Below are 17,810 nucleotides of genomic sequence, written 5' to 3'. Positions count from 1 at the left end.
CAAACCACACAACAGAGGACAGCAGGACACTGCACAACAAATGGACCAGATTTTGTTACCTCTGTTTGTGCTATTGTCTCCGTGAATAGTGGGGGTCCCTCTGTTACAGTGTCAGTCTCTTTATAATCTGCTTCCCCATACTCATAGTCATATTCGATTAAATCTTCAGTTGCGTACTACATTACAAATGGAAAAATATCAGGCATTTCTATATTAGTGGCAGCAAACTATATTAGCAATATTGGAAAGCATCTTAACCTTTACTTGGGAGTAAAGTTTAAGGGGATTAAGGCAGCATGAATAATTCAACATAGTTATTCATTGAAAAAGCACTCATTAGCAAGATTTCTTATTTTCTTTTTTATAATACAGTTCAAAAGTAATGAAAAAGCAAGTACTGGTGACAGGAAAATGAATTCCTTTATTGGGCTGCGCAGATAGTCAGCTATAATTTGGATTATGGGGAGTTCCCCACTGTCATTTGAACCATTTGAAGCTAATGTACTCAATGCTTTTTTTGCCTCTGTTTTCACTAACAAGGTCAGCTCCCAGACTGCTGCGCTGGGCATCACAAAATGGGGAAGAGATGGCCAGCCCTCTGTAGAGATAGAGGTGGTTAGGGACTATTTAGAAAAGCTGGACGTGCACAAGTCCATGGGGCCGGACGAATTGCATCCGAGAGTGCTGAAGGAATTGGCGGCTGTGATTGCAGAGCCCTTGGCCATTATCTTTGAAAACTCGTGGCGAACGGGGGAAGTCCCGGATGACTGGAAAAAGGCTAATGTAGTGCCCATCTTTAAAAAAGGGAAGAAGGAGGATCCTGGGAACTACAGGCCAGTCAGCCTCACCTCAGTCCCTGGAAAAATCATGGAGCAGGTCCTCAAAGAATCAATCCTGAAGCACTTAGAGGAGAGGAAAGTGATCAGGAACAGTCAGCATGGATTCACCAAGGGAAGGTCATGCCTGACTAATCTAATCGCCTTTTATGATGAGATTACTGGTTCTGTGGATGAAGGGAAAGCAGTGGATGTATTGTTTCTTGACTTTAGCAAAGCTTTTGACACGGTCTCCCACAGCATTCTTGTCAGCAAGTTAAGGAAGTATGGGCTGGATGAATGCACTATAAGGTGGGTAGAAAGCTGGCTAGATTGTCGGGCTCAACGGGTAGTGATCAATGGCTCCATGTCTAGTTGGCAGCCGGTGTCAAGTGGAGTGCCCCAGGGGTCGGTCCTGGGGCCGGTTTTGTTCAATATCTTCATAAATGATCTGGAGGATGGTGTGGATTGCACTCTCAGCAAATTTGCGGATGATACTAAACTGGGAGGAGTGGTAGATACGCTGGAGGGGAGGGATAGGATACAGAAGGACCTAGACAAATTGGAGGATTGGGCCAAAAGAAATCTGATGAGGTTCAATAAGGATAAGTGCAGGGTCCTGCACTTAGGACGGAAGAACCCAATGCACCGCTACAGACTAGGGACCGAATGGCTAGGCAGCAGTTCTGCGGAAAAGGACCTAGGGGTGACAGTGGACGAGAAGCTGGATATGAGTCAGCAGTGTGCCCTTGTTGCCAAGAAGGCCAATGGCATTTTGGGATGTATAAGTAGGGGCATAGCGAGCAGATCGAGGGACGTGATCGTTCCCCTCTATTCGACACTGGTGAGGCCTCATCTGGAGTACTGTGTCCAGTTTTGGGCCCCACACTACAAGAAGGATGTGGATAAATTGGAAAGAGTCCAGCGAAGGGCAACAAAAATGATTAGGGGTCTAGAGCACATGACTTATGAGGAGAGGCTGAGGGAGCTGGGATTGTTTAGTCTGCAGAAGAGAAGAATGAGGGGGGATTTGATAGCTGCTTTCAACTACCTGAAAGGGGGTTCCAAAGAGGATGGCCCTAGACTGTTCTCAATGGTAGCAGATGACAGAACGAGGAGTAATGGTCTCAAGTTGCAATGGGGGAGGTTTAGATTGGATATTAGGAAAAACTTTTTCACTAAGAGGGTGGTGAAACACTGGAATGCGTTACCTAGGGAGGTGGTAGAATCTCCTTCCTTACAGGTTTTTAAGGTCAGGCTTGACAAAGCCCTGGCTGGGATGATTTAACTGGGACTTGGTCCTGCTTTGAGCAGGGGGTTGGACTAGATGACCTTCTGGGGTCCCTTCCAACCCTGATATTCTATGATTCTATGATATTTTTGTATATCATTTTACATACAAATAACTCTCTCCACATCTCTCTACCTGGACTCCTCTCCCTACATGCCCTCTGCAAAGAAGCATCATATTTCCACAAACTGTGATTTCTAGAAATGGTGTTCCTTTTCCACTACTGAATTGTCACGTCCTGAAGAATAACATCTGGAAAAGCTGGACTTTCTGAAATGGTAACCAGAACTGCCAGGGACATGACAGTGGCACACCTTTAGTATCCTGAATAGGAAAACAGCTAACTTCCTACTCAGGTGAGAGGCCTCTACCCTGAAAACTACCCGACGCCTGCATGGATATGCAGTATGTGGGGGAAGGTACAAGTACACCTCCTCGACTCCCTGCACACCTGGCAGCCATAGCTGCAGTCCCTGCACTTCTCTGAGGCCAAATTCTGCAACTGGATAGTGCCGCTCGCAGCACTAGCCATACCAAATAGGACAGTGGAGTGGAAGGTGAGCTGGTAAGTAACATACATTTCACACGTTTAAAGGGAGCAGCAATGAATATGCTCCTCTTGTATGCTGAGGAGCTCCTGGAGGCAGCGCACTCCCCAGTGCTCTCGATGTCAGCTGGTGCCTTATAGTCACAATTAAATTCAAAGACACGGAATCTTAACTAGTGTAAATTGTTGTGGCTCCACTGATTTAAATGAAGCTACAACAATTTATATCAGAATTTTTCCCAAAGATTTTAAAAGAGCAATTAGGTTTAGAATTACTTCTTGTAGTGGTGTGACCATGAACCTAGGAGCGAGGAATTCCAGGATCTGCCACTAACTCACTGGGCCAGATCATCAGATGTAATAGAGAGCCACTCAGCACAGCTGAGGAAAGAAGCAGGCTTCATTAAACTACCTTTACATTCCCTTGTGCCTGGAATGGGTTTGCCCCATGCAGTAAATTAGAGCAGCCTCCAGGCTGCTAAAAACGTTGTGAGGTTGTAATACCCCCTTGGAACTGTTATACTGAATAGGGGCTACCAAAGTACAACATGCTCCAGCCACACCTCCGCTCCTCTCAGTATGATCCTTATTTTAGAGAGTCAGGAGTGGGTGACAGAGCTTGAGAACCCACAGTTGTCCAGTCAGGGCCACGTTCTGGACTCTTTGCTACACGAGAGCAGTGCAAAGGGATGAAGATGTAGCTAGGATCTGCATAACTGCATGGCCTTAGTAGTGTCATTTAGAGGAAAACTTTCCAAGGCTCCCAGTGAGAATTTGGCACCTCACTGCCCTTTGTGCCTTTAAAATCTCTTTTTTACTCTTCCTGTGTCACAGTGTCCCCATCCGTAAAATGAGGAGCATATTCACCGATCTCAGTGGATTGCTGAGTTTAATTAATTATATTTATAAAGGGTTTTAAAGATTTATAGGAGTGTTAAATGACATTATCATTAAGGAATGTATTGAGACTTTAGGAGAAATTGTTGGCAGGACTAAAACTATAGTGTCTGTGTTCCAAAAAAAGTTACATTATTTGGCCCAAGATGCTGGTTTACCATCTTATGCTGGCCAGACACCTTGGTATAGTTATCTTTCTTACACTTGAAGACATTTTAATTAGAAGAAAATATAGAGAACAGATTCTTCTTCTTCTCCAATAGTATGGAACTGATCCTAAAAGGTCCTGAGCCCCTACAATCCCCTTTGACTTGACTTTTGCCATTTCATCCCTGCCACAATCCTAACTATTCACTGGGGCTTAAACAAAATGCGTGATGTTCTATTACAATCACCAATTTTGTTACTGATATCTATACATTTTGAAATCAAAATTAACACCACTTTGAAGTCTCTTGCTTTTTCATTAAATGAAATTATTGCACTGATAGTTTGCATCTATAAAAAGAAAATATAGATTTTCCTTAATAATTAGGCAATTTGTTACTGAATGGAATAGATGGCTGTTTCAATAGAGGAAAAAAACAAACACCTGTTATATATTTATATGATATATTGATAGGTATAATTGGAGCATATTTTTAATCTCACAAAACTATATTTCATATTTATGAAGAGCACTTTTGAACATACAGCATTGATTTAGTTAGGCCATGAATGTGACTTAAAATTGTTATAACCTGATGTAGAATGTCCTCTCTCTGTGAAACATTTTTGTCTTTTTAATCTGCCAATTTGCCAGTGAGACTTACATTATCTGAGGTAAACCATGCTTTGATTATCTCAAGTGAATGCTCCTACCGACGTCAGATACCATTTCAGAAAGTCCAGCCTTTGCATAGGTTAGGCAACCAGAATTTGACTTTATTTATATAGTACAGAACAGGCACCATTTTAGACTAGTGCATGAAAAGTATGTGTGCTTATTCTTCCCCAGTTGCCTTTGAGTTAGGGCCCAATCCGATTCCCAGCAAAATAAATGGAAAGACTTTAACTTGCAGAAGAGATTGCAGAAGTCTGCACATCCCAGAGGTCAGCCATGATGGTGCTACTTTTGTACAGATAAGGAAGTAATCAAAGGCAGTTGTTTGGGCTCCAGCAGCTCTGGAAACACAGACAGACACAATGTATTCCTAATGAAGAACAAAACTGATAATCAGAAAGGAAATTGTATTTTGAAGTGTCTAGGAGGCAATTAATAACCACATAAAATAAAAAGAAATAAAAACTGCATCAAAAGAGCCCTTTTAAAATATCAGTGGAACATAAATACACAAAAATGATTTGTTCATTTTCTGCCAGTGAGTCCTTGGCAATAGTATTGATATGGAAGAAAAAGGTTCTGTTTTCAAGGGAATATAATACCTGAAACTAAGTCACCCCGACAGGCCAGCCAGAGAGAATCAATCATATACATTTAAATGCTTCTGCAGCCAAACAAAATGGGTCAAATCCATCCTGATGTAATTTCCATTGAAGCCAATAGTGTTACACCACGGATGAATTATGTTAAATGGTATTCATCCAAAATCCAAAAGGACAGGTAAACAAAGACATTTAAGGAAAGTAATATTTCATTAATGGGAATTTGAAAGAAAAACAAATACTACTGTGAGTGCATTCATTTTAATAATTGTCCAAAGGAAATATATTAACTCTCTGAAATAAGCATCACAATGAAATAGAGAAGTAGTAAACAATAACATTGCAGTGAAATGGAAAGGTAGTAAGCAATAGCTCTCACTTCTGTATTCATTTTGCACTTTTAACCGTTCAAATATAATTGTGTTTTGTTTAGTATTATAATTAACTTACAAATGTCAATACGATTGCATTTCTGAAGGTAAAGCTATGCAGGCCTGTGCCAACTATGTGGTTAATAAAATTACAAGAGCGGGTTAGAGAACGTTCTTCATAGGCCACAAACTCAAAAGAAATTTTGACTGGGGGAAAACAATCAGTGCCAAGTATGTTAGTGTAAAAAATGGAGCGTGGTGAGTAAATTGTAAATTGTGCCAGAGGCGCAGTTTGAAAAGCCAGACATTTATGAATGAGAACTAGAAAATGCCCACACACAAAAGCATGGATATGTGGAGGGCTTTGTTGCATCATGCACAATCAACTGGAAAATATTTTACTTTTTCAGGTTTATGTTTTATTCCTTTCTACTAATGAAAATGAAACCTTTCTTAAATATGCTCTACTCTCAAAACAACAGAGGCACATTTGGTCTTCCATTGCTATGCAGGCTCACAAACCAGAAAGTACATAGGTAGATGAGAAATGTGGGGTGTAAGTTTTCCTCCCTGGTGCAGGTTACCCTCAAGCCCATGGAGATACCTGTCTGTATGCTTTTTGTGATATTACGGAGCCTCAGAAGGGCATTCTGGAGTGGGGGCTACATGTCAGGAGATGTGGTCAACATGTGGCACACATTAAATTACATTGTGGCTAGCCCTTATACAGGACGGCTAGTGGGAGAATTCAGTGACTCTACCCTTCTCGCCTTGCACACAACTGCTTCCCCTGTACAACTCTGGGGGTGCACACTACACAACCAGTGGAGGGAAGCATGCCTTCTCCCCACTACACAGAGCCAGCTACACCAACAGCCACAAACTGCACCATCTTAAAGGGATGTGCCCCATCTTAAAGTGATGCTCCCTGAGGCACAATCCCTCCCTGTGCTCCCCCAGGAAAGTGTGTCTCTGCACCACCTCCTATTAAAGATGCACCTTAAAGATACGATTTCCTCACAGAATGCCCTTTGCCCACCAATGGAAACTACAACTTACTTAGCAAGAGATGATGGGTGCCTGCTGAGGGTGTTGGGGGCACAATTCAAAGGCCCCCCCCAACAGCTTGAGTCATGCCTCCACAGGCATGTCCCCCTCTTACTCCCAGTGGCCCCTCCTTGCAGCTCCCACGTATTAGCTCCGCGGGGAGGGACAGCAGCAAAAGCACCAGCTCTCCCTGAAGCTCCCAGCTGTTTGCTGCTTCCTATCCCCATGGCCACAGCTCCCAGCTTGCCAGCTACACCAGCTGCCTTGCAGGGAGGGGGCCCGGCATCCCCCACATGTCACCTGTCCTAATTTTGGGTGCCTCAATTTCTGAGTGCTCAGTTTCTAATACCGGGGCCTGATTTTTATTTCCAACTAACATCAACTGGAGGTGGGGGTATACTGCATGTCTGGAAGATCTGGCACTGTATGTCTCAATTTGGACACCAGAAATCAAAGTATACTTAATTAGTGGCTACCTTCGAAAATGTAGGCCCAAGTCGCCAGAATTTCATATTGCATCATCAGTGGAAGCCTGGGCAAAGGGATGTCCCTTCCAATTCTTTCTAAACGTAGTCAGATTTGTACTTAAATGTGTTTGTGGTGAGAGCAATTTTCAAAGGTTTTGTCCAAAAACTGAGAATTCCCGTTTGTCACATCCTACAAGTTTCACACTTGGTACCTATTGTTCCACCATTCTAGAAAAGCAGAAGTTACCCATACATAGATAGATCACAGATACAGATGTAGCCTTTAGGTAATCTAGGCCTATGCTATTTAGGATATATAGATTGTGATCTGTACCCTGAATTTAATCTGGGAGGTTATTGGCAGCCACCACGGAAAGTGAGCCAGAGATGTGATATGCTATTGCTGGCACAGTTTAGTTAGATGGCAGGCAGCTGTCTTCTGGACCAACTGGAGCTTCTCAGTGGCTTTTGTAGATAATCCCAGAGAAAGTCTATTGCAAAGGTCAATCTTGGAGAGAATAAAGGTATGGATGACAACAATGAAGACTACATGAAAAGAAGGCCCAAAATGTTCTTTGCCAGCTATTCCAAAAGAAAGTTATTTCTGGTCAATGATGGAATCCAAGAGTCTAGAAGCATTAATGAATACTGATGATTGTGATTGTGGATCACTTTGACAATGTCAGGCAAATGCCCTCAATTTGTGAAGTGGTTATAAACTTCCCCATGTACAAAAAAACACCTGTCACAGCTGAGCAACTCACTTCCTTGTTGTCCACGTTGAGCTTTGTCACATGTCTTTCAACTCTGGTGCACATCGGGAAGGCCTGTCAAGGGCTACACTATATATGGGTCCGATTCAAAAAGAGACATAGAGATGAGTTTCTCAGCACACCGGCAACCATGGAGTTTATTCAGTCCCATATTAATTATTATCATTATCTTCCCCAGTGATTTCACATAGATACTGAAAAGAGGGTAGTAGTGGTGTCTGAAGTGCAACTAGGACCACAAAATGCGACAACAGTTGGAGCTCAGTACAGGGTTTCAGATAATAGTAACAGACATTCCAAGCATAATGCAATTTTCTTTTGTTCTTTTCTCTTGCATTTTAAGACCACCAATAGTTACAGCACAGCTATTCTTGTAATGACTATTGCATATGGGTGTTTTCATAGAAGCCTAATGAAGAATAAAACCTGCTGTTCGTTGATGAGACAAAATCTTTCCATTATGACCTCATGCTTTCTTTACCAGAGCAAGCAGGGTGATTATATTACACAACCAGATTGTCATGCAGCTTCAGTTAAATAGATGCACTGTTTTCTTCATCAAATGAATGTAAGGGGCACCAGAACAGCAGCAGCAGGCAAGACAGATTCTGACTGTAGGAATGGTTTAAACATTCTGAGATGAACCTTACTTTAAAAATTGATTCTTCTACTGTCAGTCCAGAAATTACTTGGAAGTTTAAAAAAAAATTTTTATCAACTGTAAATTTTTGTAACTTTCATTTGTGAAAAAAAAAACCCTTTTGGTGGTGACAGGGAACAATTAATAAAATGACCACAAATAAGGCAGGAGCCAAACAAAAAATGAGAGCTAGGAATCCGTATCATAGAACAAAATATTGCGATACAGTCAAAGTGAGATATCTCTAGAGAGTCAATGAAGCCACCTACCTAGCTAAAGAGGAACAGAGATCTCTCTGAACAATTCAAGGAATATTAGCACTTTATAAAATGAAATAAAATAGTGAAAGGATGCCAACCAAAATGGGGGAATTTTTAAAAATCCAACAGATACAAGCATAGGTGGCAGCAGTTGTCACCCCTCAAACATATGGGAAAAGTTCTAAACGTGATGTTCCTAAAAGACAATCTTTGCATCACCTTGCATAAGCAATGTGCATGGAGGAGATGAAGGTGTCATAAATAAGCAGATGACCATCAGTGGCTACCAAAATACTTACAATATTTGTTAAGTCCGTTGCCTTAAAAAGAGACTCCAATAGTTTGTTCAGAATTAGAAAGTTTGTTATGTCTACCGCCTGCTAATTTAGTTAACTGTAGTTCTCCAAGTATGGATGAAGATCCTATGCTAGACATGAAAATTTGCCTCACCCTATTCCATGGAAAACCAGATCTTCTAATCATCAAAAGAGCTGAAAGAAGGTAGACTAAAATAACAAGGTAAAAAAGGGTGCCTGAAGTCTTCAAGACAGCATGTGTAGGTGCCATTTGCATCTTTGCTTCCATGCACATATCGCTGAAAGCGTACATATCATTTCTTCCAAAAAACTCCATGAATTTTGGACAGGTCCAAAAGAAAGAAAATAGAGCTCCCTTTTGGGAGCCATTTCTACAAGTCAGACAGTGAAATTTATTAGGCTGTGGAATAATCTTCCAAGGGAAGAAGTGAAACTCTCATGGCTGAGACCATTGAAGACTAGTCTGGACAATTCACTAGAAAATATACTACAGGGACCAATCCAACATTGAGGAGGATGGAATGGATGGCTGGATAGGTCTTTTTCTTCTCTAATTTCGAAAGGTGGCTGTGGCCAGTCTAATGTGATTTAGCTGGAATTGAATTTAATACATTTTCATGTAGGGTTTAGGGAAGATTTTGACAAAGGGCAGAGGATGAGATTTTCAAAGGTGTTTATCAAAGGTATTTTCAAAGGTGTTTTCAAACTACCTTAGGCCCCCTTGAAAATATCAGGCAGAGATTTTTCTTTCTTCCCCTTTGACATAATCTGGTCCTAATATTTAATCTCTTCCTACCTGAAATGTAGACTCAGTACAAAAGAGGTTCTCTCAATAAACAGTAAAGTCATTCAGTTATGTGTGAAATTTGCAGCACTAATATAGCACATGTCCTAGTTTGCTTGGTATCCTAAAGAAATGAGATCTTATTGGAAATTCTCTCTAAGGAGACTGGCATTATTTGGAATTTACTGCTGAAGTAACTTAATCTTATAACCCAGTGTAGGACTAAAACATGAAATCATATCCAGCAGGTTTCGGTGAAATTAAAAACTTTAAAAAAACCACATACACCAGAGGATGTGTCTTTAGTATAAAAGGCTAATTTGTCATAGGTGTGTCCACAAACACCCTTGTAATATCTCTGAATAAACTGGGCCACTAGCCCCCTAATGTCTCACCATGCTGTACGATCCAAATGTTCTGCTGACACTGCATTAATCACTAGACCCCTTCATAAGGAGTGTAATGTTTGTTAGGCTTCTAACGTGAGGGATGAGAAGTACAGAGAGCCCCCCTCTCTTTTCCACATCACCCTCACATCCTACAAAAATGCTTTCCTCTCTTTCTTTGCTTTTCTCCCTTATTTTGTCTGCTCTCAATAGGTAAGGATTCCCCCACTTCCCTAAGCCCTCCCAGATGCCTCAGTGAAAGCCAGAAGGGAGGTTCCACATAGTGAGCTGAGAGTCTCATGGCCTACCTCTACCCCAATACATTGTATGCCAATTTTCTAAGCTGTCTAGTGAGCACAGTATCAGCTTCATTTATTTCCCCCCAAAACAGAGCCCTTACCTAATGTCACCAAATATGCTGTGAACTCTCAAAAGCCCAACTTTCATCATCAAATATGGGCAGGACACACAATGTCAGTATCTCAAGACAGAAGGATAAGGATACTTTCTGGTGGATATCAACAGTCCCAATAGTTTTATTAATGATGGGCCTGAAACAACTGATTTTCTGTTTCAAATGAGATCTAGTTACTCCCCTTTGTTTAAAACTTCTAAGAACCAAAGCTGGAGCTCTGTGTCTGTCCCATTCACTTAGTTTGCATTGGGTTATGGTCCATCTGGGAGATGCCGCTACAGACCCTCTTCACTTTGCATAATCAGGAAAAAAAATTCTGACAGAGGGGAAAACAGCTTCCGCATAGTTAGGGAAATTAACTCTGGTGTATACTTTATTGACTTTATGACAACAGGCCATCACTCGATACTCACCAAGTCTAAAAGTAAAAGATCCCTAATGCACCTACATTTCCAAGGTACCAAAAATGGCCAAAAGCATGTAGGGTAATCATCAAAAAGATGGTTGCAACAAACCAGTAGAAATTAATGTATACCTTATGAGCAGAAAAGAACAACCAATAGCAAAAACCAGATTAATAGGGAGTATAGAGATTGCTATTGGGTAAATCAGCAATTACAGTAATGTTTCCACATACAGAAACAGCAAATTTCAATTTGTATGACATATAGTTTAGATAGTTTAGAACAAAACAAGAAAGAGTAAAATCAAAGTTTCATCACATTTTATATGTTTTACCTCCATAACAGTCTACCCTAAATGGCACACAGAAAGGCAGCCAGTCTCTGCGAACAGCAAAGTTTAAGATACTTCAAGTGCACAGAAAAATAGTCACACCTGTTACACACTTAAAATACACCATATTTACCAATGTTTTTAGGCACTGCAGTTAATTTCTGGACTAAGCATAGAGAAAACGGGTGATATCTTGGATACCGGTGCAGTAACCATTGGCAAATGAAGATGTTTTAATGGTGACTCCTGTAAAGTAAAACTTCAGCTGGCACTTGCTAGAAAAGAAAAACTTTCCAAGTTGTGAAAAAAATAAATTGGGAAATTCGCTATCCCTTTTCTAGCACCAAAACATGATGCAAGAACTGTGTGTGAAGATTCCAAAAGGTCATGAAATTGATAAAAAAAATACATCTTTAAACCCCAATTTTCTTCTGTTTTGAGTATTAATCCTGCTCCCCTCTCTCTTTTTTACTTCTACTTTAAAACAGCATTAAAAAAAATCTTTACTGAAACAGCCATTCAGAATCAGCAATCAATAAATCTACAGATTAGAGCAGAGTGAAACTCTCAGGTTAGTTCATCTGAGACAAATTCAAAATTGATATTCCAAATCACCAGTTGTAAAAGAGCAAATGGTTTTTATGCTGTAGAGGTCACATAGTGGTCATAAGTAAATTCTCAGGGTCACTTAAGGCCTACATCTTCTTAACAGATATTTGCTCTTCAGACATTTTTTCCAGTGATCTACAAATTCATCTGTATTCCCAGATTAAATCTTCCAGTTTATGGACAACTCAGGAGGTTTCAGAGGAGTGTTAGTGAAGACATGTGTGGTATCAACATGAATGAGCTTTAATTTTCTAGGTGCAACAGCACAAACGTCATTTACCCTATCCCCATTTCAGCTTCTCTTTCATGGAATACAGACACTTCCTCCAGTCTTTGTACTGGATTATGTTTGGCAACCAAAGGATACACTAAATATATATCTACAGTGTATGATCACAGATGTAACTATAAATAAATGTGCATTCGTGTAGGTATTACAGTTATAATAAAAGGTTTTATACATCTGTATAATCTACAAGTGAATACTATCTCCCAACAGCTGCTGCTGCTTACTCCAGCCTCCAACTTTTAGCTATGGCATAGTATAAACATAATATTATGACTGCGGGCAATTAAAACAATACTTTTATATTCATTCTTGATGGAAAGCATGCGCATGCTACCCTGGGCACTGCTCCACATAGCAGATGTTACATCCCTTATAAATGATGTTTCATAATCTAATAATTCAGCAGCAGCAGCCACAGCCAGTAGGTATTCACACTCTAGATTTAGGCCTTGATCATACATGTGACTTCAGTAGGGCTCTTGTGGGTGCACACATGACACATGGCTGGACTGGAGACCTAGTTTCCACCTCTAGTAGCCTGAACCAGGGTGGGAAAAGGCAACTTTGTGGGCCATACTAGCCTTAGTAAGGAGCAGATTCTGCTTTGGAGGTTAGGATGGTGAGGACGCAGAGCACTTATCTATGGGAAAATCTGATCTACCACAGAAGCCCCCTCTAATAACTTTAAAAAAAACTAACTCCAGCTCTTCAAGGGGGAGGGGGTTAGATAAGAGAAAAGTCTTTTAAATGAGCTCCCTGCTTTCTAGTAGTGCCTACAATTCTTCCTTCTCAGGAATGGTTTATTTCTTGGCCTGGAGAGGGAGCGGTGATATTAGGTGATAATGTTGTTTTGTACATATCTGGCTTTTTATTTTTTTGTTAAATTCAAAGCACAATTCCAATCTGCAAACACACTGAGGATTTGGAGGCTCCAAACTGTAATATGGTGGTATGACCTCTGATGACTCTTGGGAGGGAAGGGGGTTGTGTTTGTTTTTAATATGAATATTGTAATTAATTTAGTCTCAAAATGCATCCAGCTAAACGACGTCTGACAGAAGCCACTGGTGGGACCTGCATGGTCAATACATTTAAAAGGTTTATGTACACGTTAAGGACTGAGACTGCAAGCAATCTGTAGTGGCTGCCCCAAGAGAGCAGCTCATGACACTGATACTTCTCAGTCACACACCCATCTGTAAGGACATCACACCACTACCTCATTAGCCTACCAAGATACACAATGCCTCCAGAGACCTAATGGACCAGAGTTTCAGCTGGTGTAGCTTCACTGAAGTCCAAGGAGCTATTCTTATTTACACCAGCAGAGGACCTGGCCCTTCATTTTTAATTTTCTTCTGGCCTACTCCTAGAAAGCCCTCAATGCACAGAACTAATGTAGGTTTTTCACCAGGCAAGGAAAGTGAAGCAGATTCACTGATGTAATTCATGAAGTTCTAGTGAAAAATCTCCACTCCCCCCCACCCACCATTCTTTTAATTTCTATTACCAATCCTCTGTTTTCTGCTATTTATTGCTTTCTGCCCTCTGGAGAGAAATCATCTTTCCCCCACCTATCACCTACAGAATATCAACAGGAGGTTTTCTTCTTCTTCTTCTTCAATAATAATAATAATAATAATAACACTAACTGAAATTGTTCCATAAATGAGAAAAATTCGGAGTCATGACTGGTTAAAAACAGTCACAAACAGAGTCAGTAAGTTTCCTTGGCCCATGCCGCTTCCCGCAGCCCTCATTGGCCTGGAGTGGTGAACCGCGGCCAGTGGGAGCCGTGATCGGCTGAACCTGTGGACACAGCAGGTAAACAAACTGGTCCGGCCTGCCAGGGGCTTTCCCTAAACAAGCGGCGGTCCGGCTTTGACAAATCCTGGACACATATTCAGAATGTATGTAACATACACAGGCCCAGACCCTCAGCTGGTGTAAACCAATGTAGTAACCTTGAGTTCAGTGAAGCGGTTCCAGTTTACACCAGTGAGGATGGCCCAAAATGACTATCTGTTTCTGGAATACTAACAGTTATTGCCCGTCAAGAAAATATTACGTAGTCTGCTTTATCCTTGTCAATGTCCACCAGTTAGTAGAGCTGGTTGAAAATTTTATTTGAAGTTTTGTTTCAGCAGGAATTTTGTATGTACACACGCATATGCCTCCACTCATTGGCACTGCCACTGGAAGTTTTATGTACTCTAATCTACTCTGATTTTTCACAAGTGCTGACTAGCATTCACAGCTCCCATTGACTTCATTGGCAGCTGAGGATATTCAGCACCTCTGAAAACCTGCTCATAAATGTACAAGGAGAAGAAAATAACTATAACTGAGTAAACACAAATTTACTTTGTCAAACTGCTAAACCTTTTTTTTAAACAAACTTCATGATGCTGCATATAGTAACAAAGAGTTAGTTGAAACTTCTGTTGAATATGCTGGTGCTTAAATGCCATAGGCCATGTCTACACTAGCACTTATGTCGGCCAAACTTTTGTTGCTCAGGGGTGTGAAAATATCACACCCGCCCCGAGTGACATAAATTTTGCCGACATAAGAGCTCGTGTGCACAGCGCTATGTGGGTGGGAGACGCACTCCCACGACATAGCTACCACCGCCCATTGAGCTGGTTTTATGCTGTCGATGGGCGAGCTCTCTCCCACCAGCATAACGCGGCTACACGAACGCTCTTACAGCAGCACAGCTGTAACAGTCCAGCTGTGTCACTGTAAGTTTGTAATTGTAGACATGGCCATCGTGATAAGCCATGCCATGAAATGCCAAAGATAAACAGGTATTGAGCAGTCACACATACACCCTCCTGTATCCTCCTCCCTTGCATTTTGTCTTTTCCTGCATGTCCAGGACAATGAATGCTCTTTAGCTGTAATTAAATGTTCCCCAGTTAATATGTATCCAGCACAACTGCTAATGTTCAATAAATCTAGTAATACATGAGTGATTACTCACCTCATCAACTTGAGGTTCTTGAGCTTGAGGAGCATTGGGCACAGGGGAATCACAGTCTGGGCTATAATGCTCACAATAGTCATATGCTGCTCTGGGATCAGGTACAATCAACAGCTGCTGGATATCACCCTGCAGATCAGCATAAATAGATTAAATTAACAAAAGCAAATATCATCATTGCAGGTCACAGAAGAAAATAGGAAGTGTAAAGCATACATCAGATACTTCATTATATGCATCAAATAACATTTAAATAATCTATAGATGACTTAATTTCAATTTAGACTTTTTTGCCATTGACCTCAATGAGGCTAAGAGTGCATTCTAGAATTTTTTGAACAGCCATTTTGAAATCATTTTTTCCTCCGCTTGTTTATTAATGTTTTGGTTATCCAGTCAGGGAGCAAAAACATGTAATCGAGGTGAAAGTCACACACCACTGATGGTAAAATAATCAAGGGAAACCATTTGTGAATAACCGATATGATGACATATATTTGCATTTAATCCACTTACTGTAGCAAAAAAACAATTTATTGTCAACATAACACATTTTTTTGCAACTCCAAAGTTGAGGACATGTTCTTGAAGTCTCATTTGCTGTCAGTAAACACATTCAGCTCCCATAACTGTTAATGGGACTTATTAATGCATTTCAGTGGCAGAATAAAATTCGTACGATATCAGTAAAATCAATAAGAAATACATTCTCAACTTATTAGGAATTGATCTGCTTGTAACACCATCGAGCAAATAAAGCTCTTCTTTAATGTTTTAATCTTATTTTTTTACACTTTAATTAATTCACAGTTGGCCCTGCCACTCCTCCCGCATTAGTCTTTATAGTCCAGTAATCTACCAGAGACAACAGATACACAGTAGTTATTCATGCTTAAGTTTTCTTGACTTAATTACATTTATTTGTATGTATTGCTTCTGCTATTCTGAATGACAGCTTTACCAAATATTATTGGTCAGATTGAAGAGCTACATCAATTTATATCAACTGGACGAGCTGTAAATCTCTGCTTGAACATTTTATTTATTTGGAAGTGAGGGGGCTGGGAAGGTACAACTCCTGAGCTATCATTTTCGTACAGTTTTCATACTTGGTCAGTGGGAACAACTCGTCTAAATTCCTAGGATTTAATTTGGGGCACTTCCTACTGCCAGCATGAAGCTCAGCATGCAAGCAATCAGCGCTGTAATTCCAAGAGTTTGTATCACAACTGTACTACAAAACGGAGAGTAAAAGAAAAAGAAAAAAAAAGCTAAAATTAAACCCAGTCATAGTCTCTTTCAATGACAAATGGAACTACAATAAGTGATATCTGAACATACAATATGAAATGTATCAAAACAAACGTTCTACCAGTTAATACAGAATGTTATTTTCTTATCTATCCCTGTGTATAATGTGTAAAAACAACATCATACCAGAAAAGACCCACTACTCTGGATAGCAAAAATAGCACTACCGAGAGTCCCAGCAAGAATCATATGTTGATCATTTTTTAAGGCAAGCTTTCTGGTTTCCTAGTTTATTTCTTAATGTAGTGACACCATTTAAACTATTTAAAGAAAATCTGCCAACATGTCCACTATAAAATCCTATTTTCATGGGTTTATTATTCAGGCACTAATATAATCTTGCTGAAGCTTAGCATATATTCTAGGTCAAATCCCATAAGTACAATTTTTTTTCCTGAAATGGAATTTAGGAGGTTTATTGGTGCTTCTATTACTTGATATTTTTTAAATATGGACCTTAACAACAACATTTTATTCTGTTTTTACAAAAATGAGGAAAAAAAACCCTACCAGTTTGCTTTTGCAAGTTAATAAATTAATAAAGTATTGCAAATGCAAAATTTACAAAAGAGCTGTGAAAATTCACAATTATCTCAAAGCTTTCAAAGTGACTGTAAATCTCTTAATAGCTATTTTTAAAAAATTAACAGTAGTTGAAAATTTTTCCATATACATATTTTGGAGAAATTAACAACTTTATACAGTATTGTTTCCATATAAAAGACAAAGTTACAGAACACAACCCCCCCAAATCCCTCCAGCTCTGCTCATAACTAAAAAAAAACCTTTGCATTTCTACAATTTTTACCAGAGCATTTAATATATTTGTACAGTATTTGCCAAATTGTTTATCATATTATCTGAGCTGATATATTTAGTTAATTTGCAGTAACTGAATACGCACCTCAAATCTACACACTTGTTAATGCAAAAAGTTTTATTCAGTGAAACTGTAACTGTCTCATGTATTGCATTTACTTCACTGGCTGTCAGGTCAGTTGTCAGAATAATTCTATAAATATTATTAGAAGTGTATTGATAGATACAACAGTCTAGCAAACAGACATGTGACCTCTCATCCAGCTCTGTCATTGACTCTGTAACATGATGTAGGATAAGACTCTTAATTTCCCTGTGCCTCACTTTCCCTGTGTGTAGAATAGGTCTATTAATACTTCCTAATCTTTGTAAAGTACTTTGAGATCTACACATGAAAAGTACTATTTATGTGCTAAATATTTATCATAATTATTCTTAAGGTAAACCCCATGGGATGCAACTTACTCCTGTGAGTTGCTGTGCATAGTCAGTGTCTGACTAATGCCTGAAGCTCCAGTACTAAGTGTTCCTGGAAAGAGTAAACAGTTCTTATACCCTGCTGCTCCTCACCTTTCCCCCAGCCAGATCAATACTGAGTGAGTGAAGGGAAGGGTCAAGCTAGAGGG

At 40.0% G+C, this 17,810-nt stretch overlaps 1 protein-coding gene across 1 annotated transcript in view; it reads right to left on the bottom strand.

The window, feature by feature from the left end:
- The window catches only part of COL11A1 (collagen type XI alpha 1 chain), a 235,035-nt gene that overhangs the window by 162,486 nt on the left and 54,739 nt on the right, over nt 1-17,810 (bottom strand). Inside the window, exons 5-6 of the mRNA XM_007055218.4 lie at nt 15,055-15,183; nt 60-176 (exon numbers count right to left, since the gene is read on the bottom strand). Of these exons, the coding sequence (XP_007055280.2) occupies nt 60-176; nt 15,055-15,183 (246 nt within the window). The remainder of the gene's footprint in view (nt 1-59; nt 177-15,054; nt 15,184-17,810) is intronic.

Source organism: Chelonia mydas, chromosome 8 (assembly GCF_015237465.2).
Source record: "Chelonia mydas isolate rCheMyd1 chromosome 8, rCheMyd1.pri.v2, whole genome shotgun sequence".
Taxonomy (NCBI): domain Eukaryota; kingdom Metazoa; phylum Chordata; order Testudines; family Cheloniidae; genus Chelonia; species Chelonia mydas.
The sequence above is the reverse complement of the archived record's forward strand: the minus strand, read 5'-3'. Positions and strand labels throughout refer to the sequence as shown.